At 38.6% G+C, this 26,725-nt stretch overlaps 5 protein-coding genes across 8 annotated transcripts; 3 read left to right on the forward strand and 2 right to left on the reverse strand.

Annotated features, from left to right (window-relative positions):
* The first annotated feature begins 125 nt into the window (after window positions 1-125).
* Window positions 126-2,363, forward strand: LOC141829988 (pentatricopeptide repeat-containing protein At1g15510, chloroplastic-like). Of its 2 annotated transcripts, none has more exons than XM_074717449.1 (2): window positions 126-2,069; window positions 2,129-2,363. In XM_074717449.1, exon 1 carries the CDS (start codon window positions 161-163, stop codon window positions 1,901-1,903), a length of 1,743 nt encoding a protein of 580 aa, XP_074573550.1. In that variant the 5' UTR covers window positions 126-160; the 3' UTR covers window positions 1,904-2,069; window positions 2,129-2,363. The 2 variants fall into 2 exon arrangements, with proteins under 2 accessions (XP_074573550.1, XP_074573551.1); XM_074717450.1 differs by having other exon boundaries at window positions 2,147-2,363.
* LOC141829989 (stress-response A/B barrel domain-containing protein UP3-like) lies at window positions 2,252-10,583 on the reverse strand. Of its 3 annotated transcripts, none has more exons than XM_074717454.1 (4): window positions 9,772-10,583; window positions 9,229-9,303; window positions 8,062-8,108; window positions 2,252-2,261 (listed from the first exon to the last, which is right to left on the reverse strand). In XM_074717454.1, the coding sequence occupies exon 1, from the start codon at window positions 10,581-10,583 to the stop codon at window positions 9,801-9,803; it is 783 nt and encodes a 260-aa protein (XP_074573555.1). In that variant the 3' UTR covers window positions 2,252-2,261; window positions 8,062-8,108; window positions 9,229-9,303; window positions 9,772-9,800. The 3 variants fall into 3 exon arrangements, with proteins under 3 accessions (XP_074573555.1, XP_074573554.1, XP_074573553.1); XM_074717453.1 differs by lacking the exon at window positions 2,252-2,261 and adding an exon at window positions 7,555-7,690; XM_074717452.1 differs by lacking the exon at window positions 2,252-2,261 and having other exon boundaries at window positions 7,811-8,108.
* LOC141829863 (uncharacterized) lies at window positions 3,873-4,205 on the forward strand. Its single transcript, XM_074717346.1, has one exon. It carries the CDS (start codon window positions 3,873-3,875, stop codon window positions 4,203-4,205), a length of 333 nt encoding a protein of 110 aa, XP_074573447.1.
* Window positions 5,990-7,255, forward strand: LOC141829864 (transcription factor MYB1-like). Its single transcript, XM_074717347.1, has 3 exons — window positions 5,990-6,122; window positions 6,295-6,424; window positions 6,718-7,255. The coding sequence occupies exons 1-3, from the start codon at window positions 5,990-5,992 to the stop codon at window positions 7,253-7,255; spliced, it is 801 nt and encodes a 266-aa protein (XP_074573448.1).
* A 1,546-nt stretch (window positions 10,584-12,129) lies between the features above and the next one.
* Window positions 12,130-26,310, reverse strand: LOC141829441 (protein PELOTA 1). The gene is made up of 16 exons (XM_074716902.1): window positions 26,174-26,310; window positions 25,950-26,032; window positions 25,490-25,565; window positions 21,998-22,072; window positions 21,848-21,904; window positions 20,979-21,024; window positions 19,406-19,481; window positions 18,915-18,990; window positions 18,804-18,836; window positions 18,614-18,682; window positions 17,374-17,480; window positions 16,453-16,525; window positions 16,263-16,301; window positions 15,764-15,858; window positions 12,595-12,701; window positions 12,130-12,423 (listed from the first exon to the last, which is right to left on the reverse strand). The coding sequence occupies exons 1-16, from the start codon at window positions 26,222-26,224 to the stop codon at window positions 12,350-12,352; spliced, it is 1,137 nt and encodes a 378-aa protein (XP_074573003.1). The 5' UTR covers window positions 26,225-26,310; the 3' UTR covers window positions 12,130-12,349.
* Between the last annotated feature and the right edge of the window lie 415 nt (window positions 26,311-26,725).

Genomic DNA, 26,725 nt, shown 5'->3' on the forward strand with positions numbered 1-26,725 from the left:
GATTAATTATAATTTTTTAATTTATTTTTTCGTAATTGATTGTAGAATCGTCCTGGGGAGGCGTTGGATGGCGGATATATATTTTTTTTCTGAAGTACGTCGGAAAAACAAATTGATGAGTTGCATTCGCTCACATGAAGTCAAAAGACAAGTTCGAGGCATGCTTAGAACCCTTGCTCGGCTGCACACAACCGCCGCGTTCTCCTCCTCCCTCGCACCCGACGGCGCCGCCTTCCTCCACTCCGAGTCCTCCCTCTCCGCCCTCAAATGTCTCCACGCAGTTCTTCTAAAGCAAGGAGACCTCTCCCTCCACGTCGCCACCAAGTTGCTAGCCCTCGCCGCCTCCCTCTCGCCTTCAGTCCGCTACGCCCGCAACCTGTTCGACGCCGCGCCACGCCGCGACTCCTTCATGTGGAACACCCTGCTTCGCGCCTACGCCGACCTCGGCCCCTGCAACGAGGTCCCCTTCCTCTACGCGCAGATGCACGGCGCCGGCCTCTCCCCGGACCACTTCACCTTCCCCTTCGTCGTCCGCGCCTGCGCGGTCGCCTCCGCCTTCCGCGAAGGGGTGCAGGCCCACTGCGACGCTCTCAGGCACGGCTTCGCCTCGAACCCGTTTTTGCAGACCGCATTGGTCACCATGTATGCCCAGAACGGGGAGGTCTCCGACGCGGAGTTGGTCTTCGGCGAGATGCACTTCAGGAACATCGTCTCTTGGACCTCCATGATCGCTGGGTACGTCCAAAATTTCGTCTTTGGTGAGGCGTTGGGTGTTTTCCGGCTGATGGTGGCTTCCGGAACGCCGCCCAACGAGATTACAATGGTGAGCGTTCTCCCTGCGCTGAGGAGCCCTGAATCCCTAGTCTCCGGTATGGCAATCCACGGATTCGCGATCCAATTAGGGTTCCATTCGCATCCCTCGTTGGCGAATGCCCTAATCGCCATGTACGCCAGATGCGGGAGCACGAGCGTTGCGCGGTCCCTGTTCGACGAAATGCCCGACCGGAACTTGGTTTCCTGGAACACCATGATCGCGATGTACGAACAGAGCGGCGAGGGTGGCAAGGCGATCAAGCTGTTCCGGGCGATGCTGACGGAGAGAGTGCCGCCCAACGGCGTCACGCTGGTGAGCCTCCTCTCCGCCTGCGCCGCCACGGGAGCGCTGGAGACCGGCCGGTGGGCGCACGGGTTCGCCCGGAACAGAGGACTCGACGCCGATGTCAGGGTCGGTAACGCGCTGGTGGACATGTACGGCCGGTGCGGAAGCGTCGAGGAGGCGAGGGAGGTTTTCGACAAGCTCGCGCCCAAGGGCGTGGTCACCTGGAGCGCCACGATCAGGGCTTACGCCGCGCACGGCCGAGTCGGGGATGCCCTGAATCTGTTCGACGAAATGCGCGAGCAGGGACTGAGGCCCAATGCCTTCACGTACACGTCCGTCCTGGCGGCGTGCAGTCACGGCGGCCTGGTGGCGGAGGGTATGAGGCACTTGGACGGGATGAGGGCGGACGGACTGACGCCCACGCTGGAGCACTGCACTTGTGTGGTGGACCTCCTCGGCCGCGCGGGGAGGTTGGCAGAGGCATTCGAGTTCGTGAAAGGAATGGCGGTGGAGCCCGACGTCGGGGTGTGGGGAGCTCTGCTGGGGGCTTGCAGAATTCACGGGGAGCTGGAGATGGCAGAGGCGGTGGCGGAAGAGCTATCCCGGTGGCTGGGTAACAGGAATTCAACGGTGTACGTGCTGATGGCGAACATGTACGCAGAGGCCGGGCGGTGGGAGGAGGCGGAGAGAGTGAGAGAGAGGATGAGGAAGATGGAGCTGAGGAAGGACCCTGGCCGCAGTTTTGTCAATACAGACAGGAGGAGCTCAAATTCTATGCAAAGAACCAGTTCAATGCAACGATAAAGGGAGAACATTCGTAAAGATGCTTCGCTTCAGAAACATCGATCATCCTTCTCCTCCTCCTCGCGTTCGTCTTCGCTGCCCTTGCTGAATTGTTCGCATGGAAATCGATCTTTCGCCCTGCGCCTGCCCTCTCCGACAGCTCCCTCGAAGCCACTGCATCAGAAAGGTCAGATTTTTCTTGATTTCTTTCCACTATCGACCTCTTTCTGATGGCAATTTCTTCAGTTTTCTCCTTGTGTGCAGGCGATTTGGAATGGTCAAGGGGGATTTCTCGACATGGCCGCTGAATGGTGAGAAAGTTTGATCTGTGGATTACCTTTTGATTTGTTGTTTCTCTGTATATTGTTTTCCAGTTCCTCTGCAATGCAATGCGCTTAATTGGTTAAAAGTGTGACCTTTGAGCTTATCTGTCAGAGGAATTAATTACACTGAATTTAATTGATTCAGATGATGCTCTATCACAGCTTATTTGGGTCGACATGAACAAAATTATGGTCTCCTTGTTCTCGTAGAATTATCTTGTCCCATTCCATTTTATATTCATGCGATGCTAAATAAACTATGGCTTCTTCAGTTCTTTGGAAAGAATTGACAGGCATTGAGAAAGTGGTTCTGAATTTGTGAGCCACACTTATGCTTTGTTTGAGAGGAAATGAGTGAAAGGGAGGGAAGAGTAAATAAGAGGAAGGAAAAATTTGATCTTTATTTGGGATGAAGTGAGTTAAGGAGAAAAGGGTAAGATTTGCTCTTACATGATCATGAATAGTTAAAATTTCTTACACTTTGATTTTAGAACATAAGAAAATAAAAATAAAAATATTTTATTCTAAAATTTTATTTTTATTTTAAAATATTAATTTTTAAATTAATTAATTAATTTATTTAGGTATTTCGTTTTTGTGCCGTTATTGTTCACACAACGTATGTCATCATTATTCAGTGTTCAATTGTTCGCACTCCACAACGTTGCTGTCGATTTTCGTTGCAAATCTCTTCAAGGACAAGACTAAAAAGGACAGACATGTAATTCTAATATTCTTTTTCTTCTTTTTCAAGCATGTGTTATCTATTATTTTAAGATCTTTTATATCTCAGCTTTTATATACAATACTAATAGAATTTTACAATTTTTCATCCGTTCTCTACATGTGTTATCTTTTTTAAAAAGTGAGAATATTTTTATAACTTTATAAATTTAATCTTCATTTTCTTTTATTTCCTCCCAAACAAAGTAACACATATTATGTTAATGAATTTTTCATCTTTTCCAAACAAGAAAAACATAAATATTTTACTTCTTTCTTTCCGTTTCTTCTCCTTTCATTAATGAATCTTCTCTCGTCCCATCAAAATAGAACGTTAGTGAATGGTTAACAATGCTTTGAAGACTTTAGAAAAGTTTGGTGTTAAGGTACAAAAAGTTTGGTGTATCTTAGCTGACGCAAATATACATAAGCAAATTCTACTTCAGTGTCAGACATTCTTTTAGCATACCTCATTCTTTAAACCAATTCTTCATTTTTTTTAAAAAAAAAATTGTAGGAAGATAGAAGTTTGGAATGCATTTCCAAAACTCTAGAATTGGATTTTGACACCATTATGAGTTGATGTGTATTATTCTCTGTAAAGGTGCTGAATTAGTTTAGTGTATACCTGATGATAACAATGTTTGACATTGGTTGCAAACTGAAGAAGATCACTTTCAGGATTTCCAGAACATCATCCACCACTTGTTGAAGCATCTGATTCCCCCAAACACTACTTCATTTGGCCATGCAGAACAATCCCTTTTCTTTTAACTCTATCTGATTAATTAGAACCTCAGAATAAATTCTCCTCTTTTCCAGAAATTGTATAGGAATTATATTTGCACTATAAGAGAAGTAGCTACACATCTTCAGGGACTGATTTCTCCACCAGAATAAATTCCAAGTATGATCTGTGAGCCAAAAGCACCATGAACAGTTGCATGGGGAGGACTACTTACACTCAGAGGCTTGTTGCAATCACACTGCTACTTCTTGCTATGCTATCGCCATTATACATCGACCGGAGAACGCCGATCGAGCTAGATGACGACTACCGCAGCAGCGCAGGAGGGTACCTGCCGGTCTGGCTTCCGTTGGTGCTCATAATTCTGGTCTTTGTCATCAACCTTACTTGCTTCGTGGATAAGAAGATCATGAGGTTTGATCCATACTGGATACATCGGTTCGGAGGGTCTTCCTGTGGAATTGTGATGCTTCTTTTGGTTCTAGGGTTTGTGTTGAAATGTAAGGCATCTCTAAGGGGTGAGGTTTGATGTCCTTTGAATTACCGCGATATTATCGGTCTTGTTTCAAGCAGAGGCTTTCTGTGACTATGCCACTTCTCTGTTTTCTTTCTTTGGCTTCTTTGCAACCTTATAAAATTCCGTTACTAGGCAAATAATCTTTGTGGGAGGTTTGGGCTTTACTTAGTTTCTCTTTGTGTGTATATTCCACAATGGTTATAAAGAGAGAGATCTAAGTTTTGATCTAGGAGTTGTTTTCCTCTTAGCTTGGATGTGATACTTGTATTTACAAGATTGTAAATATCATTCTTGCTCGATCGATATAGAATATTTCCGATCGAGAAAGTATCGCAATAGAGCAACATGAGGTCTAGAGTTAGCATTGCTTACCAGCTTTTCATTGAACTTCTAGCCATTCATATTACGGCACAAACTAAGGCCCTCCATTGAACTTTAGGGTGGGTGAATCCACCTCCATATCGAAATATGAAATTATAGAGTATTCTCGACCAGTTCATCTTCTAACCGATAACCTAGTCTAAACTGTTAACCCTGCTAGTCGACTCAAAATAGTCGGGTTGACCTCACACCACAAAACTCAAGTTGACCTTTCCATCTCACTCTTTACTGCAAAACATCCATGCAAACACTTAATTGGAGCAGACCTATGTGTTCAACCGATTAATCTTAGAAGTAAACGATCTTCTCTCTTCTCTTCTCTTCTGATCCACCTATTGAATAAATTCAAAGGACAGTTTAGACACATTTAGGAGTCGATTTCTAAAGATATCAATCCCATTTGAGATGTTGATCCTCTTATTGTTCCTCTAAATATTTTACTACTACTGCATCACACCGCGAGAGCTTCGATGTAGTAACTTCGAATGACCCGAGAAGTACCCAAGTGGTAGGGAATTTGCCGGTGATGGCAGATGTTTGCCCAAGTGTGTACTGCAGCATGCCCTCCCAATTAAGGGCACAGGACGATGCCTGTATACACTACCACATGGAGACTGATGGCAGATAGCCAAAGGCCAAATGTCTATGGAGCTGTTCTTTTGTCCTGTCCTAAAACATGGAGCAGCAAGGAAAGCATGTGAGCAAAGAGTTCAATGGCAAAAGGCAAATTCTTCCACTTCATTTACTTCTACAGTATGGAGTATCATTTTCATTAGGATCATTGCTTAATGACCATGTTAATTTTTTCAAAAAACAAAAAAAAAAATCATGCCAAACACTTAGATTAACCAAATGGTTGATAGCTCCAGAGTTGGGCGAGATAACAACAGATTCTAATGGTGTCGTGTGTGTGTGTGCGCGCGTGCGCTATTTTAACCTAAAAACATAACAGCAAGGGTTGGATCGATAAAATCTCATATGAGTGGTCTTAGGGACTTCAAAAGTGGTAGTCATTGTTTAGCATACAAGAGCAAAGGCATAAAAAATGGGTGCGATAATGCTAATTCAAGCAAAATCTTTGAGGAAAAACTTAAATGACAAACTAATCTCCTGAATATAAACTCAGTTGGATGTGCTAATGGGAATGAGCCATATCAAGTAAATTAATCAGGGCGGACGCGAGCAAGTCATGACAAGAGCCAACAACCTAATCTTCTACAGAAGCATGCCATTCCAAACAAGATTGCATCAAAGATCTGAAAGCTCCAACACTGTGGTATCCTACCTTAATTCCTCAATGGACTTCAATTTTCTTCTCTCCCTAGCTACCTTTCAAATAGCATAGGAACCCCTTTCTTTTCCAGTCGAGAGTTCACTAAATTAAGATTCCAGCTTCAAGAATTGGAGGAAATTAAATGGGAAGGAAATCGTGTTCTTCGAGTGAGGAGCTCAATAGAGGAGCATGGACTCCTCAAGAAGACAAGGTGCTTGTTTCTTACATATCAACTCATGGGGTGGGCAAATGGAGTTCTCTCCCCAAAATGGCAGGTTTCTTTCCAATTTAACTTCGATCTGTTCTACTAAAAATCTGTTAATGCTTATTCTAAGTCTGAATAACTAAAAAGTTGGAAGGTTGTATTAAGTGATCCAACATTAGAATTACCAACATGTATGAATTTGGTATGCTTGAGAAAGTGATGGATTTGAGGGACGCACGCAGGATTGAAGCGTTGCGGAAAGAGTTGCCGACTTCGATGGCTCAACTATCTACGACCAGATATCAAGAGAGGAAACATCTCCGACGATGAGGAGGAGTTGATTATTAGACTCCAAAAGCTCCTCGGAAATAGGTGATTACATATTAATCATTGTAGTTTCTTTAGGTGTTCAGATTGATTCTTTTCAAACCTGACTTTGATCTGTTAGAACAGGTTCGAAGGGATTCATTTAGCTGTAGTTTTGTGTCAAGATATGCCTATTCTATTTCTACATTTTCCTCGAGGATATGAAATTCTTGAACTTCTTAGTGGTTGATGTCCTTACAAGCATGGAATCCAATGTTAATCATAAAATGATTTTCATGCAAGTTTTGTTGTTCTGTAAAATCTGAGTTTGATCTATAGTTCCCCAATTGAGACCATAGATGGTCTCTAATTGCAGGGCGATTGCCGGGGCGAACGGACAACGAGATCAAGAACTATTGGAACACAACCTTGGTAAAAAAGCTGCAAGGCAAGTCATCTCAGTTCGAGAAACCATACCCCACAGTTTCAACCCGAACCAAGTCAAACTCTAGCTGTGCAGTAACTGAACTACCACCAACAGAGACCACCATCGTGACTCTGCCGACAAATACCCGATCGAACATGATCCAGACCACCTGTGATCAGGATGCTCCTCTAATGCTTCCATTGCTGGCCCCGGAAGAGTACTCCAGGTCTGCCATGGACATGGTTGCAGAAACATGGCCTTCTGATTTAGGTGCTTGGAAAGAGACAAACTTCGATGGCATTCCGATTGCAAAGCTTGGATTTGAATCAAAAGGAGCTGATGGCATCAGAAATTATCAGGATCTTAATGATTTAATGGCTAGTGATGGAGCAACGATTGGCAACTGGGTGGAAGATGATGGTCTGCAACCAAGCAACCCAGTGACACCCAGCTTTTGGTTCCTGCCCTAGACAAAGAAACTCCTAAGCAGTTCTGTGTGAGACTCCTCTATACAGTCTGCAAAATTTAATCATGATCATTATGCTCGAAAGCTCTCGAACTGTCAAAATATAATTTTGACCAATCCTACGACTGCATACAAGGGCTTCCACATACAGCTCTGCAAATTTACTTCCAGGTACCCCTGTTCTGTGCAAATTTATCTTCTAATTTGTATCAGTATGCTAGGAATGTCCAAGATCACTTGAGGAACATAGATTAAGAAGAACAAAGAAAAGAGTTTCAGTCATGGTAAACGATATTGTGTTCTATTTAAGACGAAAGCTCGTTGTGAAGGATAACACTGTTTGCTGAAAGTCAGGCAAAATGAGCAAAATAAGAAGCCTTTAGCACACGGTTGAGGGATTCTCTGATGAGTCCACCAGAAGCCTAACATAATTGAGCGCCTACAAGAGGAATAAGTGTGACACAAAGTTGAAATTGCTGGAGATTCCTACAATTTGGTCACCTCAAAACTATTTAAATAGTTACTCTGTGAAATAAAACAATTTAAAATTTCCCCAAGAGAAAGAGAATTTTATTGATAATAAATCATAGAGGGAAAAAAAAAGAGTTGCAGGTGATTCATGAAATTGATTGAGAGCCTTACAACTAAATATCCAAGTAAGCTTCAAACCTATCCTAGGAGTTTTCTTAAGTTATCCCTATAATGAACACAGCTAGTAAATGAAATAATTTTTAAATGCAACAGATAGTGCATAAGAAGCGTGCAAGCTACCAGGTAAGATCAAAAAGCTTCTGCTTAGTATGAGCATACCTGGCAATAAGTAGTGACTTCCTTGGAATAAGTTTTATGTACCACATCTGAAATAATTGAAACAAACACGATTTGATAATGTAATGACTTAAAGAATCTTAGCATGTAAAATTTTATCCTATTTAACTTTCACATTTTAAATTATTTTAAATTTTAAACAGCCAATTAAGTTAAACCGAATCAACTCATGACCTTTGGGGTTCTAGCAAGGTCTAACTAAAATTTGGTTGAGTCTATCACGTTGGTGCGGAGGTTATGATCATGTGAGTCCAAACTGAACTCGATTTGGCCCTGTAATGAGTAAATTAAAGTTGAACTAATGAATACTTGGATTAGGTTAGTTTGGTTGTGTTAAATGGGGAAGTTACTTTTTAGGAGCATATTAACCTTCTTCCCATGTGGCTCATACCTATGCCATGTACCTCATTACTCTATAGCCTCAGCCCCAACCTCTTCTTTCCCCTCGCTACCGAAACCCGACCACCCCTCATGATGTGTATTGGAGTTGATCATTGATTTATAGATAATCTTATGAAATAATTTTAAAAAAATGAACTAGAGTACTATTTCCCAAGTTGTTCTCTAACCACCATTCTTATTATTGTTTACTCCATTCCAACGGAATCACAAAATCCTGCAATAGTACAAAGTTTTTGCGTTATTCGCTCTCCAAAATTTTCATATTTTAAACAAGCAGTGCAAGCTAGAAGGTTTGGTGAATCGAACTAGTCAAACAGATTGATCAAGTTGGGTGGGATGAACAGACTAAACAAACCTCGGTCGGTATGCTGAGCAAAATGAGTAGATTACGCTGAGGAATGATTCAGTTGAAGGAGGTGAACCTAATGGAACAGGTTGTTTGAGCAGTACATGTTTGGGCAGTTCAAGGGACTAGGTCGGACGAACAAATAGGATAAGACAAAGATCCAGTGGATAAGGCAAGCCAAATAGGCCAAAAAGCCAATGTTTATTAATTGTAGGAATGTTTTATTGTCATGTAGATTTATTCCTCATCTACTAACAAAATTCCTATAAAATGATCCATATATTTTATTCTATAAACTAAACTAAGAAATACATATCCTGTTCAATTTTCAATTGCAAAGAAAACAATGAATTGTAACAAAGAAGATGAAGTTTTGAACGAACCTTTGTAGAAATACATACCTTGTTCAAGTTTCAAGGAAAAATGGCTTTATTCCCTAACAATTTCCTCCCATGAAAGCATAATTCCAAGTACATCTGCCACAAGTACAAATTTTGCAAAGCAAACTACTATTTTGAGGGGATTTGCAAAGAAAACAATGAATTATAACAAAGAAGACGAAGTTTTGAATGAACCTTTGTAGAAATACATATTCTGTTCAATTTTCTAAGAATAATGACTTTATTAACAATTTCATTTCATGAAAGCATAATTCTAAGAACACATGCCACAAGCACACAATTCTGCAAAGAAAACTATTTCTTTGAGGGCATTTGGAAAGAAAACAACGAATTGTAGCAAAGAAGATGAAGTTTTGAATGAACCTTTGCAGAACAATTTTCTAGGAATGATGACATTATTCCCAACATTTTCTTTCCATGAAAGCATAATTCTAAGTACATCGCCCACAAAAACACAATTCTGCAAAGCAAACTATTTCTTCGAGGGAATTTGCTAAGAAAAACAATGGATTGTAACAAAAGAAGATGAAGTTGTGAATGAACCTTTGTAGAGTGCAGTCGAAGAAGAAACATCAAAGATCATCAGTAGAAGGTGGCGGCACCACGAAATCAAGCACAATGGAGCTCTCCAGGAGCGGCTTAAACTTCTCCTCCAACGAATCCACCCTATTCTTCTCTCTCGCATCCATCGCATCAAGCTCCTCCAGACTGGGGAAGACTGCCAGGAGCCCCACGCCGTACCCCTTGGCCCTGACCGGCGAGAAGTTTTCCCCAAAACTCACCTGCGTGCCGACCGTCGGCGCCGATGCCAATGCCGACGCCTTGGCTTTCGCGAGCATCTCCTTGAGCTCCGACTCGGCACCCTCCTTCGGCTTCGCGAGGGTCAGTCGCATGGCCGACCCGGGCGGAGGCGCCATCGGGCCATCGAGATCAGCGACCCAATCGACGGCCAAGATGTCTTCGAGGATCGGCCGGCCGAGCTCCTCGACGACGGCTACGTGAGCGGGGTGAGCGGAGTAGGCAGCCAGGTCATCTTTGGACCGGTAGCGTCCGTGGAGCAAGTGGGTGAACCCGGCGGCGGCGGATCGGTGGCTGAGGACGGGACCGGCGGTAATGTGGGCGACGACGTCGAGAGACATCAAGGAGCGGACACCGGACATAACGGCGTCGATCTTGAATTGGTCGGCGAAGTCGCGGAATTTGAAGAGGACGACGTGCTCGACGGCGGTAGATCTGGCGGCGGAGGAGAAAGATTGCGCGGCGGAAGGGTAGCGATGGAGCGAGGAAGGGAAGAGGGAGGACCTGAGGGATGAGAAAGAGCTGTGAAAGAAGCGGAAGGTTTTCCCACACGCCATGGCTTGCAACTGCTTTGACAACGGCGGCGGCCGAAGGTGGCCGTCAAGCCCGTGCCTGCCTCTTCATTCGACCCGATTTTTTTTATAAAAAATATTTATTTTTTAATTATTATTTTAAAGTTATTAAAATATTTGGGACAACGCCTCTCTCTCTCTCTCTCTCCTGCTTGAGGGGCTTCATCGTCTCCTTCCTCTCGCCGCCGCCGCCCTCTGCATTCCCGAGGTATGCCTCAGGACACACCAATTTCGGATGCGTTTTGATCAGCAAATATGTATCTTACCGAGCTTTGTCGCGGACTATGATGAACTTGGATTTGGTTCCATAGTTTAATTTCTCCTCCGTCCATCCTCTGGTGGCTGTTTTCTTTCGATTTTCCTTCCCCGATTGCTCGTTCGTCTTGATTGTTTCAACGAGCGACGAAATGAGGCTTCGAGAAAGCCACGGGGAGAGGAGCATCTTTTGTCCGCCATCTAATCTCGCTCGCGTTGCGTTTCTGAAATGGAGCTGCCAATCTGCTGTCTCTCGTGCCCTAGAAACCCTAACAGCCCTTAGCTTTTCCGCTTTCTTCTCATTCCTCAGCAGAAATTCCTACTCCATCCAATCTCGTTAGCTTTTCATTCGATTAAATTGTTTCGTTTTCTGCAGGGCATTTTGATACCTTGTCTGTCATCGGCAACACAAGCCACGTCGAGGGCAGAGGCTTCCAAAAGAGTTTCCTGCAGGTGCAGAGCAACAGAACAGGCTCCTGATCAACCAGAACCACGACTCCAAAACCCCCGACGACCTCAGCCGCAACGTCGGCCTGATTCGAGAGCTCAACAACAACATCCGCCGCGCCGTCGACCTCTATGGTGATCTATCCGTCTCCTTTGCTGACTCCATGGACGCAGACTCTGAAGGGAAGCGCGGCCACAAGAGGAACAGCAGAGCTATATAAAGAGTAATTCAATTAGAAAGAGAGAGAAAGAGACAGTAGAGGGTGAGCTTGGAGATGATAGATCACCTTAAGAAGATAAAATTTATTATCAACGATCTTATATAGTCAATCTCATAATTATTTATAAAAAAATAAATCAAAAAATTATAATTGATTCTTTTTAAAAAAAAACATTGTCTCGATTTTATTGACATTCGACTCTTACTCACTTAAACAACTCTGCTCTGTCATAATTAACTCAACTATATTCCGGAAACAAGAGATAAGAGATCACACAGCGACATTAACAGCTGATTATTTACTTTTTCAGTTGTGATCATGCCATTCGGATTGATGGATAGTTCTTGATTTACCTGTGTTCCAGAATGTCTGATTCTTGCAACAAGCAATCCTTGCTGAAATTATTGTTTGAGCGAGCAAAATGAAGATCACTAAGATGCACATTTAAGCTGGTAAGTTTGGGGCAAAAAGAATGGACATTGATCACAGAATGCGTTAAAGAACAGAGATTTAGCATTGACATACTGTATGAAATAGTTTCTTCCACCATCCTTATGAAGCTAATCAGGTACTCACTCCATGCCACTTCCTCAACTTAGGCCCGACTTAAAAAAAAAAAACACACAATTTGATTGTTTCAAATCATATATGCACATGTAAACCTATGAATCTAAGAAAATTTGACAGAAAGTTGTTCTGTGACTAAATATAAAAGGAACAATCCTGCAATAGATATCAGATTCTTGAACAACATAACTTTTTCTACAATAGATATCAGATACTAAAAAGCTTGCATTAGTATCATAAAAGCTTCCTATGGTTGATCGATCACATCTCAATATCTTCCAAATCTGGCAAGGGAAACCTCAGTATAGCTGCAACTCCAGTCAACTGGGCCAACTCTGTTTTCGACACAAACAGCACAAAAGACTTGATGAAACAACAAATTTCATTTGATGAATGTTGTAACTTGGAAAAGGACACCATGTTATAGATTTGTTCATTTGAAAAAGAAAGAACAATGCTGAGAGACAAGTTACAATGAAAATAATATATTCAATTACATAACTTACGTTCTCCAGATACATGCATTGAGGAAAAAATATGTGCATTGCCACCTGATTCCTTCACTGATTCAACAAATTTAACATATTTTTGCCTCGTGGCAATGTCAGAATTTCTGGAGAGAAAAAAGAAATTATGTAAATATAGCAATATAATTAGCAAAAGAAATGTATATCCTGCAATACTAAATTCGGATATAGTATAAATAGATAATCAACCAAACAGATTATGAAGGAACTTGCTGAATCCAAGACTTCAAAAGCGACTAATTGCAAACAATTGTCACATATAGTTCTTGAAAAGAACAACATAATGAATATATAGCATATGAAATCCCCACTTACTGTGGTGTAAATGTCCTGCCTATTTCTTTCGCTTTCCCAATGCCAATGGCTTTTCTGGTTATCAGTACTCTAATTAAATTTTGCCTTCAAATGCAATTGAACTAATTGACAAAAAAATGTTCATCAAATGACCGCAATATTACTTTAGAAAGTTGGGTACAAAAGGTCAGTCAGCTCAAGTTTGCTAAGCCTATTTACTGTATCCCCTCCCTAAAAATCATGGTGCAGTGGCAGAATTGTTCACGTCTCTCAGTTCAGCAATTCAGATGCAGGAAACTGAACCCTAACTCCAGTTAAAACAAAGTAAGCATAGGAACTGAAAGAAGAGTGATCCCTTGGTGAAGGCCTCCTTCACCTGAAGTTAGTTGAGGCCCCCTTTCGTGCACATCTGTCCTAATAGATTTTTATTTTTATTTTATAGCATGTTCTCAAAATCCCAGCTTCTTCGGCAAAACAAGCCAATCAAGCAGAACACTAGCCATCGTCGAGTTTTGCACTTCTCCTCCCCCTTGGTTATAGATAAAGTTTTTAAATGCATTAGTTAGCCTTATACATTGATAAATTAAATTTGAGTATTGATACAAAATTATATTTGTATTTGTTGTGTTGTAAAATTATGACAAAAAAACTGCCAAAGAAAGGATAGATAATTGTGGCCACCTCAACAAGCATGCCCATAAAGGTTTTTTCAAATTGATAGAAAGTGCTTGGAAGAAAAAAGAGTCCTCTCATAGGTACTCGATGCCATTTAAATAAAGCTGGCAAATATTTTGGCAGCAAAGTAAAGTTTACTGGCAGACAACACAGAATGGTAATTCTCTCACCATTTGGATACATTTTACTTCTTTCAATAAAATTAGAGTCATAAATAATTATATATATGATTGAGAATTGAGATCAAAAGAGGCTTATTAACAATTAAGGATAAACTGGTTAAGCTTATTATAAATGACGTAGCTTTGATATTAGGATTGTGGTATCATGGCAACAACAAGTGATTAATAAAGAACACCTGTAGCTCTCATACCTAGAACTTTGGCAGTTACAAAATAACTTGTAAACTACTCTAAAAGTGCATTATGTATCAGTGTCGATTGATTTGGGTGATGAGACCACATTGCAGCTTAATGGTATTGTAAATCTTTTCTCCTCATAGAAAAAAATAATAAAGTACCATGGCCCTAGAGATACACAGATGATTTTAATTACAAGAATACAATTAGGCAACTGCAGTTCTTAATTTTTTGACATTAGAATTGACCACTGTAAATTAACTGGTTTACAGGGTTTAGTACCTGTTTTATCTGCAGCAGTGGTCAGTTCTGATATTAGAAAAACTATGAACTACAATAGTGATTGTGCTCTTGTAAGTGATTAACGTCCTCTATGTACTTCACTAGGGCCTCTAGTACTGTATAATTTTTTTCAAGGGAAGAGAAGAGGTGCAATGCCATTAAAAATATAGTGTCATCACCAGAATCAATTGGACACTATGGCACTAATCTATGATGTGCTTTTCAATAATCCACGAGTTATTTTTTAATTACCAAAGTTCTAAATGAGAAGGCTACAAGTCTCCGCATTCTTTGTTAATCGCACCTAAGCGACCACGGCACCATGATCATAGTACCAAAGCCATGTCATTGCCAGAATCAATCTGACCATCCAGCATCAATCTATAAAAGTGATTTTTGAATAGCCACCAATTATTTTTTGATTATAAAAGTTGCAATGGTACCACAATCATAGTATCAAAGTCACATCGTTTATAGGAAAATTAACTAGTCTATCCTTAATCCTTTAGTCTCTTGATCTTAGATTCTCAATCATATATGCAATTATTAGTGACTCTCACTTTATCAAAAGGAACTAGCAGAAAATATCAAAATGGTAAATTATACTTCGCTATCAAACAAATTGTGAACTATACTCACATAGCATCGATTGCCATGAGAGCATGCTCTATCAATTTAGAGAAATCATCATGGTTGTGCTTGTTGAAGCGATTGCAATTATCATCAACTACACAAAATAATGAGTTAATATGATATATATGTATTAATAATCTGAAATTTAATTTATTCAATGTATAAGGTTAACCAATATATTAAAAATTTATAGATAACCAAGGGGAGGAAAATTTATCATAATGTAGAAGATCATCCGTGAGGAGATTACAATTGGGTTTCTGCAAAACTCAAAGTTGCCTTGTGTTCACCTTAATCAGCTTGTGTTGACAAAAAAGACAGGGTTTCCAAATGGTGTCAAAGCACACCATGATAGAACGGGAGAGAGGGGGAGAGAGGGGGCCATCAACAAGATGGGGAGAGAAATTCGTTCAAAGTCCTACATACAAGATAAATGTAGCCTTGATATGTGACGCCACATAAAAGTTCAGGCCGCTAAGCTCCTATAGGTTTGTCAACAAACAACTGAGTCTGTAACTTTGAAGTCCGATTTCTTTCTTTACAAGCAAGATGAGAATTTGTTTAAGATGGAAAAATATTATTCTTTAACAAAGAACTGATATTATAATATAGTATATGGTGAGCCATTGTGATAAATGTTTCCTTAACTGGTTTCCATTGATTAGTATATTTCTGCTTAATCAGATCATCACAAAGGAACTGTCAAGATTATTAGCTGGCAAGGCCAACAAGCATATGGTAATTTCACAAATTAAACAATTCTTTGCAAACATGTCAAAAATATCATTCTAGTACAACTTTTATGCACATAATTGCAACAAGAGCGTGACAGATGGGTTAAGTGACATAGAATGACTCTAATGCATAAATGGAGAATGGAGAAGCTGTAAGAGAATATGTTTTACCTAAAAAGACTGTCTGTAATCAGAAGTGTTTGGATGGCCATTCGCTCATGTGCAATCTCAACATGTTTTGGCCCATAACAAGCACGTGCAGAATCCTGTATATACACATGGTTTGCATTTTCAAAGGAGATGGTATCAAAGCAAAATATAATTATGGTCTGAAAAAAGCATCACCAAGACTTTATGTTAATGTGCTTAAAGTTCTTTAAATGGCTTTCATGTTCGTTCAACATCTCCAGTAGAAGCATAAAACTGTTAATTTAGACAGACACTGCCGTGACAAATCTAACAAAAAGTGGTCAATTAAATTCTCTTAGGTTAATTAGCAAAGCCTTCAGTGACAAGGATAATTTATATATAGGCTATAGGTTAAGGAAGGTTTGAACTGCATATGCCATCTTTTCTTTTAATGTATAAAATGAAGATTTCATTTTTATGAAAAACAAATGCTTCATTTGAAAAGAAAAGCTCATGCCAGCAGTAGTTCAAGATGGCTTACATTTGAAAGCATAGCATAGAAATCCTTCAAAGCGCGAACCTGAAAAATAAAAGAATTCTTTACACATTCTAACAAGTTATCACAAGAAAGATGTGGATAAAAACATGAAACCATGATATGAAAAACAAGGCACAAACTGAAAAACAGACAAGACAAGAGACGTTCATACTACTTCTGAACGTGTTACTACCTCTTGTGCAGCTTTTGTGTCTTTTATTAAAGTCATTACTGATGGGGCATCCAACACCTCCTTCAAACTATGTCTGCAAAAAAAAAAGGACAAAAAATGAATTACGAAAACCTTCTCATTCAAAATGTTGATGATACAGTTTCAAGCAAATGCTTAGAATGTCAAAATGTGAGGTCGAAACAAGTGAAAACAAATACGCATCACCACCAAGCAAGGTCCAACATAGTTTAACTCAGGGAAATAGTGCAACTATGGCCACAGGCTGAGTGGAAATATAAAGATGTTGTTTCCTGCTAATATATAGGTTCATGAGGGACTTTAACAAATTAATAATAGCCACACTAGTGGGTGGCTTTGATTTGTGCTAATAGGTACTTGGCATTCAAGTCAACTAACTTACCGATGACAAAATTCAAGAGAACATTTTGAAGCTTCCATGGACAGACTTTAAATAACAAGTAAAAGACAAGTTTTTAAAAGAAGAGGTTATCTTTTATATAGTTCCTGTGAAGTATAAACAACTCAAACTCCATATTTAATTACAACAAACCATAAGTAATTGAAATAATTCAAATTTAAAATTACCAGTGTTGATGTTACCATTAGGCATTAGTACTCTGCTTGTGCATCATCATAGACTTCAAGATGTGTGATGGATAGAGGAGCAGCTGTGTAAGAATGTATGCTAGAAAGTCTATGCTTTTTTGATCCATAGGGGCACTGGCAATCTGCTGATGAAGTCTTTAATATTCTAGGTTGCTTTAGTTGGATAGTTGCTGGTGTTTTTTTAGGTAAGTTTGTCTTGATTGTATTCTAAGGTTTTACTACTTGTATTCATTTCAATCTTAAAAGATATTTTTGGCCTTGGCTGTGTTGCTCAGGAAAAAAAATATATAGCTAAAACAAGAGCTAGGAACTCACTTGTATCCAGAATTACAGTGAGCAAGAATTATGCGTGATTTATTCTCTATTATGGCTCTCAAGTCTCTTCGTTCTGCTTCTAAAAGCAAGTAGTCACGGAACTGATCCTGTAATGCAATATAAAAAAACAAGAGTTGAATAACATATACAGCACTAGAAAACGTGCAAAATTGAATTTTAATTTCTTCAAGCATTACAGATGAATAAGTTGAAAAAAAATTAACAACCTAAAATGTTTCAGTCTAAAAAGAAACACCCATGTCTAACAATACTCAAACTGTGAAAAGGGAGCATAGACTCACTGAAGTAAAATTCAACTACAAAAGTGATTCTATAATCTTAAATGCTCCTCGACATTTGTGTTAACATCAAGAGTTCAATGAGCTTGATACCCGTTCTATAGTGTATTAACCTCTCATTGAAGCTACTCCCACTTCTATCCTCAACACACGAAGGGTCCCTGAGAGAAATAAGTATGTTAAGATAGAATCAGCCTTTTGACAAAATGGAGTTGTTCTAATATTAAACTCTAGAAATATGACCAATCTCCATTAAAGAACCATATGATCATGTGAAGTCCTAGTCAATTGTTTGGGCTAGCCTGAATAGACTGCAATCGCATGCTAGTTAACCAAGAGAGATTGTTGATCCAAGGATTCCTTGAGCCTTGAATATGTTTGGAATAGATCTACCAGCTTCTCCATAAATATTTATTGAGTTTAATCTTTCTTTTGTGTAAGTTTAGTTGTCCAACTCATATAAATCATATTTTAACTGAAGGTACTATCCTAAAGACTCAATATGAGTGTAGTTTAATGGCGCTAACTTGACATTAGAAATACCTTTTGAGATGGGAGCCTGTTTTTGGTAGGATTTAGTAGGGTGACAAATTTTTTTTGTTAATAACAATTGAGACTTGAGATAGATTTAATATTTTATTCACTTTTTCTCTTAAATAATAATGAACCATCAAGTTGTCTGTATTTAATAAGTAGAAGAATCCTAGCGTATGAAGAAAGAATATGTTGTTTTAAGGATTGTAAAGGGCCTTGTGATTTACAAAGCTATTTCTTAAGTTAAACTTGAAATTTTGGCATAAATGGAAAAAATCCAACCAGAGAAGAACATATATAAGAGCACCAATGTTAAGAAAATAGCAGTGTAGCAGAATCATCAAGGTCATCAGATATGACAGACAAGCTGCTCAAAATGTTGTTTTATAGAAGGTAATCGATCGAACCTTTGTGAAGCCTGGACTTCCAAGTACTACACATTGGACAACTTTAAAGTCGATATGCTTCAGAAAAGCCTGAATGAGATGCATCATTCATCAGGCCCAACAAGCAGAATGGATATGAAGCTTTCTCACTTAACCTTGATATAACTTCCACATAAAATTAGTTTTAAAGTATATAAAACAGTGAAGTTACCTGGAGAACATTCTCAAAAAATTTCTTCAAAGCCTGAAAATTAAAGAGATCCTGTTAATTCTGCTTCAAAGGGCATGGCCAAGACCAGTCACATTGAATAGTAGAGCATACCGATTCATAACCAGCAACTGCAGGTCCATGCTTACGAGGAATAGAGGTCTCTATTCGGGCACGAGTAGTAGTTATGCTGATTCATGATAGATCAACTAGTTAGCTAGTTAGTTTCAAGGCATGCAGACACACACAGTGATGTGAAATTCTTTGAACATCTCAATAAGCGGAGAAGGTAGCATAGAAAGTGACTTCTCAAACCATGTTGAGGATATTTTTTTATTAGACTGAGCAACAAAACAAAAGAAGCTTGAGGTAAAGAGTAATCCATATTATCTTATTAGTAATGGCTAGCAATAAAATAGACCAAAAAGAATGACACAGAAACACTTTCTAGAAGATCTATGGCAATAAGTGCATGGTAAAATGTTCTAAAGCATGTAGGTAATGACATGCTTACAGGTAGTCTCTAGTAAAATAAGTAATCAAAAAAATTCAAGTAGCAAGTGTCTTCAGGATACTTCTAAGTTCAATTGTTTTAGTATCAGTACCTTCTCCCTACGAGGAACAAGTGAGCAAGTCCTTCTTGCATAAGTAAAACAGCAAGGTCAGCACTGGCACCAGGATCTATAAATTAGTTGCAACTTATCAAGGATAAAATTTAAGAAAAAAAATAAAGAACAAGATGCAAAGATAGGCTAATACTTGTTTATGTCTTGAAGAGATTAAATGATGATGGTCAAGGCAGAGGGAAGCTATGTAAGAACCCAATCAAATAACCAGTTAACAGGATTTATCTAATGGAATTTTCAATCCCAATTATCCGTGACAGAAGGACAATTACTTTTTAATCTACATTGAAAAAAAAAGAAGTGTGTCTATCCATAGACAGCATTCGATGATATAAGCAAAATCTTATGGAGCACTTTTACTTAGTCTTACAAAATTAATGAAGTTCAAAAGATCATATTGCAACCATTACAAGTTTACACTATCAAATATTTCTTTTCCTTTCATTTGATGTAAAGAGCTATATTTCATATATGAAATGGTTGGTTGTGTGTTCTCCATAACATAGCATGACCTTTTTCAATTAAGGATTCAAAATTATCTTGATTATGGTAGGTTGATATTTGGGCAAAAATAAAAAGGGCACCCCTTTTAATCCAATCAAAAGGGCCCTATTATGGATGTTTATTAAAGGGGCACCTCACTTTCCCAAAATGTACCCATCATCCTCCCCTCCTCCATCGACATCATAATCATGGCGACTGCACGCTCCCGCCCCCCTATCTCTCCACTCCCCCCTCGAGTCACCGACTCCACACACAAGGTCATGAACACAGCCTCGCACCGTGAAGGAAGGCAACATGGTCACCAACAATGAAGGAGCTGGTGGTGAGGGCAATCGCAGCCGCATGCACGTGGTGGCGACCTCGTGCATGGTAGAGACTGTGATCTCGCGAGCAACAACAGCCACAACCAAGGTCACAATGGTGGTTGTGACCTTGCATGCGATGAGGGACACAACTTCGAACACATTTGCAGCAGCAAGCTCAAGGAGGTGGCAATGTAAACAAGGGGAGGGAGACACAACTATGTGTTAACTAATGAGGAGAGGCAGACCAGGGGATCCACATCAACAATTTCGATGGAGGGGAGGACGACCAAGGCATTTTGGAAAAGAGAGTTGTCTCTTTGATGAAAATCCAAACGGTGCCATTTTAATCATTTAGATAAAAGGGGAAGTTTTCGCCCTTTATACTTTATCTCTTGTAGATTCTAAACTTCCAAATTCTCCATCTTATGAAGGCAGGCAGAAACAAAAAAACAGCCTGACATCTTGATAGGCCATGACCTCCCACTCAAAGTTATGATGTTATGTGCTTCCAAAAAAGTCCTATAATGTCATGATTTCACACACACTGGTTTTGTAGATAGAATGAAGTGGACAATGGATATTCCAAGGTCTAATATGTAAAAGATCTATTTTGCAACAATTAGGAATACTAATGCCATAAAAGAGATCCTTACATAGCTATGAAGAGAAACAGCAACTTAGCAAAAGGAACAAAAAAAGAAAATACCAAGAACATTATCCAAGTCCAAGTTAAGGGAGCATACCACAAGCCTGATGAAGAATATCAAGAGCTACTGAGTCCCAAATTTCCTAAAGAATCAGGAGAATTGATCAATTAAAATTGAAAATGAATCGCAGGTGCATACTCAGAAGAATGATCATGTAAAACTGAATTACAGTAACACACACAAACAAAATAATTATCAACCTATATCAATGTAAGTCAAACAATTTGGGACAGCTAGGTGGAATTTGTCTTAGCATTAAGTCCCAGCTATCTTACTAATAATTAACTCAACAAAATAATACAATACTTAAATCAGAATATTTTCCATGCTGATGAACAATGATGTCATATGGGTAAAGCAAAGTATTTAAAAGAATACTGTTTCAAGGTATGACTTTATGGGAGGGTTCATCCACCATTTATTTGACAACAAAGACTGTTAACATTGATGCCAAACAATTTAAATTTCAAATTTTGAATTGATATTGAATTTTGAATAATTTTTGGCTTGGAATCTTTTTTTATGAGTTTGATGGAGCATTTCTTTCCTATTTATGGTTGAGTCTATTAAAGCAGTGTCGCTTCAATGTAACGGGCATCTTTTGACTAATAAAAATTCTATTTTTTAATAAGATTTCCTGTGTAAGGCCATGTTGCATCAAACACATAATAAAATTAATAGTTTGCAGCAAGGTTTCAAAAGCAACAAAACAGTTTATGTATTCAGTATATGTTATTACTAAATATCAAACTAGAAAGATAAAAATTAGGGTACAGTAAGATTTTATACTCAGTAGCTATATCTAAAATAGGGAAATTTCAGGGCCAATTTTCTGAATTTCCAACAGACAGAAAAAGTATTAAGATCATTGAATTGACATTTTTTGGTAGAAAATCAGATGGTACCTTTCTTATCAAAAGTGGTCTATGCGGCTCAATCTCTAATGTATGGAATTGTCCAATCTGTGTGGTGCAAATTAACAACTCTAGAAAGTTGGTCATGTGAGAAAGCTAAGCTTAGTTCAGAAAACTTAACATGTTCAGGGAAGAGGGTACCTTAACATGTTCACTCTCAAGGATATTCTTTCCCCTTATACGCAATACCGATCCCTCTTTATCATAATCCACATTCTGAACAAAAAACACAATGTTCAGCATCAGAGTTGATTAATTTACACAGATACGACATGAACCAAAATGCAATGCGTGATACTTATCAGTAAAACTAGAGAGTGTTGTCTAGAACAAAAAGTTAAAAACATAATAGTAGAATTAACCAATACAGTGTATAATAGACTAACAAAAATGTATGTGTCTTAGGTTAAAAGGTGAAACAAGAAATGTATCCATGAATTTATTGGATGCAAATCATCTTTATTTCTAGTTGCAACATAGGCAATGGAGAAAGCTATTAGCAAAGGCACCAAATCATGGTAAAAAAAATTAGAGCAACTAAAAAAGTAACTGGACCTTTCCAGAAAGAACAAAGCTATTGCTTTATTTACAAATTTCAAATTCACAAACTTGTTGACAGATTCTCAAAGGTAGAATTAACATAACCCCCCCCCCCCCCCCCCCCCCCCCCCCCAAACTTAAAGGAAACATAGGAGATAACAAACCATCTCACCATTTTGCCTTTTTCATGATTTCCAGACATCTTTTACTAAGACAGGGCTGCTTTATACTTGTGTTACCTCAAATCCTTTGACCATTCAATATAGTGCTTTATACTTTTGTTTTATCACTAGTTTCTAAAGAATGGAATTCAACTGAGTCAGCTACTTCAAAGCATTTATAGTTATTACCATGGCTTTTTTTAATTTTTGCTAGATTTGTGACAGCCGTGTTGATGGAATATCCACAGTCAAAAAAGAGTTCACAAGGGACATTACAATGTTATTGGTATCACAACAATAGTAGAAGTACATCTAACAACTCACATAGGTTGGCATGGGGATGAGCAGAAGATAAAAAAAAATGTCAATAACCTCGTAAAATAACCACCCATAAAGGACAAAGAATAAGGATAGAAAATAATAGAAGAAACAAAAATACAAATGCACCTTAACATCTCATGTCTATCCATCTCAAAGGTATGCCAAACTCCATCTCAAACCTCTATGCTACATCCTAGGTGAGAACCACATGCTCAAACATTAAAAAAGTGTGTCACTATATCAACCCAGGGGGACACTTCAGCATCATGTTGAAACTGTAAGACCTTGTGATGTCCAATTAGGCATCAATAATACCCAAATATCACAGGTCCACAATATCTCCAGTTAGGTGACACCTAACCATCACAAATCCACAAACTATCTATTAGGTAACTTAGTCTCGAGTTAGATGATAAAAAAAATACCATAACCTCCATATTCCACCATGATTGTAATGGCCCTTATGATGTCCAATTAGGTGTCAACAAACCTAACCGTCACAGACCTACAATTCCTCCAATCATGTGATCCCCAATTAGGTAGAACCTAACAATCACAGGTCTACAACATATCTAAAATTCATAAGGTCTTCAGTTAGGTATTAACAAATATTATAAGGTCCATGACCCCAACCCCAACACTCAAAATCTCTCTAAAGTCATATGATCCTTAGTTAAATATTTGTGGCCCTAATTATCACTTGCCTTAACATCACCCGTAGGGCACTCTATAGCAACCAAACTAAAATCCCCTCAGATACATCAAGATGCATGTAATATACTCCTCATACCCTAACCAATGTATGGCAAGTACGCAATCAATTTTCTATGTTAAGATATGTATGTTTCAAACATGCTACTATAAGTATATATCAATACCATAATGTCAATCTCTAGTCATGCATGAGCAAGATAAGAGATATATCTTTGCATTGTTAAATAACAATAATAACTCTAAAGCAAAATAATTATTATTATTATATTTAAGTAACGTTAAACAACAATAATAACTCTAAGAAGGTACTAATAAAATCTTTGAGCGTGATAAGTAAAACAACCACGTAATAACATCTGCACATGAAGGATCCAAGATAAATAATGAACTACATAAGTAAAATAACAAAATATTTAAAGGAGTTTTTGTCAAGATAGGATTTCAACCCAAACATATTGATTACAATCTTTTATTAAGGTCAAGTCAACACAAAAGAGCTAATATCTCAATCAAACTACTCCTAAGGTTTTCCATAATCCTCTACCCCATTCACCATTGAACATGACAAATTTCCAAGTCCAACACAAGGTTTAACAACTTTTGACATCACACATCCACTCTGGTGATCCATATCTATCCCCCAACAACATTAGTGGTCATCATTCAAATTCTATCCTCAACATAAGCATATGTGCATAGCAATACCTACTAAATAACTAATATTTCACCTTGTTTCGCTTTCAAAACCAAAGCTTCTATCACCACCCTAATGTACTAATCCCTTGATGGACCATGCCTAGAGCAAATCGTACACAAGGTTTAAATCTTAATGTCTTGCCTTGGGACTTAGCAAAATTCTCTCATTCCTCATAAGAGCAAAGGTCTCAACAAATAGTCATGAATGTCAACATGACCAAACTACTTGTCTTCTTCATCCAAACTCAACTGGGAGCCAAAATTTATAATGTTAGGACCCATACCATTTATAAACCTAGGACGAGGATAAACACGAGACGGAACAACTCATCCATAACCTCGCTTCTCAGTTCTCCAAATAAAACTACCCTCTTCTAATGTTTTAGTCTCTATAATGCCAAGATACACAAACATGGTCACAACACCCCACATAGCCACCTTGGGCAGACTTTCCCCAAAATGATTCGATGTTGCCGCACTACACAATCATAAGTCCGCAATACATCACATTTTAGTTTGTAGGGAGCAATGCAAATTACATATACATCTCGCACTTACCAAAATGATCCCACCAAACCATGTTGATGACAAAGGGTGGCAACACAATCAAGATAGTTATCCTCTTAATTGGTGCTCCTCGTCAACCAGCCAACCAAGGCGTTTGGTTGGAACCCCGAACTTAACAAAATTACCATGTAAACAAGGAAGAGAGATCCTACCGCAAGAAAAGAATTTTTTTCGCCTCTTAAAATGCCTGTACTCATGTTTGCACTTGGTCCCTTAAATCAATAGAAAAGGGTTTTAGAGAAGATTTTGATGAAAAAGAAGGACGACAACACCAATTCTCAGTGACGCTTAAACCTACCAAAACTTGGTGACACAAGGAGAGGAGTTAGCGCAAAGCGGTGAGGAGGGAGGAAAGAGTTACATATGAGAGAAGGTGTTTAATGCCTACTAGTAGAGAAATTTTGGGCTTGCAATGCTCAAGGAGGTTGGCTTTGTTGTTCACTGACCTAAGGAGGATGAAGATGGTCAGCTCAAATTGAAAGGAGACAATGTTGTTCAAACAGGAAGAATTCATTCTTAACAATTCGCCAAACACACATTCTAATATGGATAAAAGTTCATCACACTAATCTCAGGAACATTTAATATAACTACCATACAAAATGGTACAATTAATTCATAAAACTAAATTTACCTCAACTTTAATTTCCAACTTTAACTTAACACGCTCAGTGTCTCGGCCTCCAGATGCCAGATCACGTACCACCTTCCTGTGGCACAAAGGAGACAACAAACTCATTACCCACAGAGTTTAGAAGAACCCAAAAATGCTTTTAAGTCCAAAACATGAGCAACAATAAAGAATAGATTAATTCTTCAACATAAAGTTAATTGGAAATTGATCTCATTCCACACAGCAATTAAATGTTCCCAAAGTTTTATCATGTTAGAAAGAATTAACAGAAAGACTAACGGTAGGATTTGAAGTCGTGAACTAGCAAGCTTAAAAGATATCCCCTAACTTAACCGGCTCAAGGTAAATTGAGAAATATAACCCACTGGTCGATATAAAATACAATAAGCAACTATGGTCTATGACCCATAGTTTCAGCCACTGACACAGGCAATCGAAGAAGTAACACAAGAAACCACACCTGACAGTAACAGCTTGAACAGAATCGCCAATACAGATCAGATTGTAGACATGCCACATATCGTCGTCCTCTTCTGGGACGATCTGTAGAAGAATAAACACCAAGCGAGGTGAAACTTAAGTTCTCGGTTTCAGAACAAATCTAGGGTTCATAATCTAAAAATCAGCACACAAAAATATAACAAAAACCGCAAAATCAAAGAAAAGAAAGACGTGAGGGGAGACCTTGACGCATCCGGGGCCGCGACGGACGAGATCACGATGGACAAGCTTCATGATCTGTGATTGGAAAGGAGAACGGAGGAAGAGATCGAGCGATCGCTCGGTGGCTGTTCTTCTCGGCAAGCGGAGTCCACACCTATTTAAAAAATCCGAGAGTTTTTTTCATATAATATACTTTTTCCACGTATTCCTTCTTTTTTTACTTTAAATGTTACACATATAAACGGATCCCAGAATGTTAACTATTAATTTGGTGATAGATAAAAAATTTTTATAGGACCAATTTTAAAAAATATTTTTTATAATTAGTAGTAGAGCAACCATTGCAGTTTAATAATTTTTAAATTAATATATTAAATTAAATTTAAAAAATTAAAATAGTCAAGTTCAATTGAAAATAAATATTAAAATATTTTATATAAAATTTAAATTATATAAAAATATATTAATATATAAAATATTATATATTTATTAAATATTCATTATACATATATATTATTATTTTATAATTTAATTTAGGATAGTGGTCATTATTTACATTGAAATTTTGAAAGA

Source organism: Curcuma longa, chromosome 5, assembly GCF_044706935.1.
Source record: "Curcuma longa cultivar G26 ecotype Majalengka, Jawa Barat chromosome 5, ITB_CL_G26_1.1, whole genome shotgun sequence".
NCBI classification, from domain to species: Eukaryota; Viridiplantae; Streptophyta; class Magnoliopsida; order Zingiberales; family Zingiberaceae; genus Curcuma; species Curcuma longa.